This window comes from Triticum urartu, chromosome 3 (assembly GCF_003073215.2).
Source record: "Triticum urartu cultivar G1812 chromosome 3, Tu2.1, whole genome shotgun sequence".
In the NCBI taxonomy this organism is placed as follows: Eukaryota; Viridiplantae; Streptophyta; class Magnoliopsida; order Poales; family Poaceae; genus Triticum; species Triticum urartu.
Genome location: NC_053024.1, coordinates 704,530,678 through 704,532,307, shown reverse-complemented (window position 1 = coordinate 704,532,307; position 1,630 = coordinate 704,530,678). Strand labels below are relative to the sequence as shown.

At 49.8% G+C, this 1,630-nt stretch overlaps 1 protein-coding gene across 1 annotated transcript; it reads left to right on the top strand.

Moving 5' to 3' along the window:
• Nucleotides 1-273: 273 nt before the first annotated feature.
• On the top strand, nt 274-1,262 carry LOC125549300 (probable glutathione S-transferase). The gene is made up of 2 exons (XM_048712743.1): nt 274-622; nt 738-1,262. Exons 1-2 carry the CDS (start codon nt 311-313, stop codon nt 1,125-1,127), a joined length of 702 nt encoding a protein of 233 aa, XP_048568700.1. The 5' UTR covers nt 274-310; the 3' UTR covers nt 1,128-1,262.
• The last annotated feature ends 368 nt before the right edge of the window (nt 1,263-1,630 follow it).

The window sequence follows — 1,630 nt, the reverse complement described above, 5'->3', positions numbered from 1 at the left end:
CGCTGCCAGGTGCGTAGGGAGACGGGTCAAATTTGAAATTTGGGCGTCCCGTTCTGCCGTTGCTGGTGATCATCACCATTGTCTCATATTCCGAGATGCTCTTGACCAAAATGATTTTACACGGTGAGAGAGATCGAGTCTCGTGCCACCGCGGCAACGTGTGCTAGAAACGAAACAACCAGCAGTCTTCTTCTATCCCAAAAGACAAAGGCAAAATGACTTCCACTTTGACGAGCTGAGAGGAATTCCTAGCACTATATATACACGTACCAACCATACCTATCTTCCAGATCACGAACAAGGAAGCAAAATGACGGAACCGGTGAAGCTCATCGGCGCCTTCGGCAGTCCGTTCGTCCACCGTGCCGAGGTGGCCCTGCGCCTCAAGGGAGTCGCCTACGAGCTCATTACGGAAGACCTCTCCAACAAGAGCGAGCTGCTGCTCCGCCACAACCCCGTCCACCACAGGGTGCCCGTGCTCCTCCACGGCGACAAGCCCATCTGCGAGTCGCTGGTCATCCTTGAGTACATCGACGAGGCCTTTGATGGCCCGCCGCTCCTGCCAGCAGACCCCGGCGAGAGGGCCGAGGCCCGCTTCTGGGCCAAGTTCTTTGCGGAAAAGGTAGGTTATCATGCATGCCTGGAAACTATTTTTTACAACTCAAATTCGCTGTTCCAAAAAGGTTACATAGTGAAATATATTCTCATTATGTTGTGTGCGTGACTTGTTTGATCAGTGCCTGATGTCGGTGTGGCTGGCGCTGTGGACGGAGGGCGAGACACGGAAGCTTCTCATGGAGGATGCTAAGGAACACTTGGTGATAGTGGAGACGCAACTCAAGGAGAAGAGATTCTTCGGTGGCGCTGCTATCGGCCTCGCCGACATCGCCGGCGCCAGCGTTCTGTCCCACTGGGCGGGCGTGCTGCAAGAGGTTGCTGGGATAACCGTCATGAATGATGACGAGTATCCTGCTATCCACCGGTGGATGGAGGACTACAACGCCGACGAAGTTGTCATGGAGTGCCTGCCAGATCGGGAGCAGCTTGTGTCCCACTTCACTGCTATCAGAGGAAAGTGCATCACCGCGGGGAAGTCCATGCTACCCAATTATCTAGCCAGCAAATAGACCTAAGCTAGTGGTCCGTGTGATGCCTCCGGCTTGAGGCCCTATTTGATTTCAAATAAGTCAAGTGACTTTAAAATCAATAACTTATAAGTCATGACTGTTTGGTTGTCACCTGACTTATAAATCACCTAACCACATCTTCTCATCTTGTTTTTTTATATAAAGGTGGTGGGACCCATGCAAAAGGGATGACTTATAAGTGTTAAGTTGTGATGAAGCAACTTATGACTTATGGCCTGTTTGGTTTCAATAAGTCACCTGACTTATAAGTCAGGTGACTTAGAATCAATGACTTATAAGTCACGCCTGTTCGGTTGTCATCTGACTTATAAGTCACCTGACCACACCTTCCCACCTTGTTTTTCAATGTAAAGGTGATGGGACCCACGTAAAAGGGGGTGACTTATAAGTTTTAAGTTGGGGTGAAGCAACTTATGACTTATAAGTTGGGGTGACTTATAAGTTGGGGTGACTTATAAGTTGGGTCCGTTTGGCAAAATAAG

Bases quoted from the DNA above. Each gene is read 5' to 3' on its own strand.
- LOC125549300 (XM_048712743.1), top strand. From the start codon at position 311: ATGACGGAACCGGTGAAGCTCATCGGCGCCTTCGGCAGTCCGTTCGTC. The intron at 623-737 runs GTAGGTTATCAT...TTGTTTGATCAG, and splicing joins CCAAGTTCTTTGCGGAAAAG to TGCCTGATGTCGGTGTGGCT.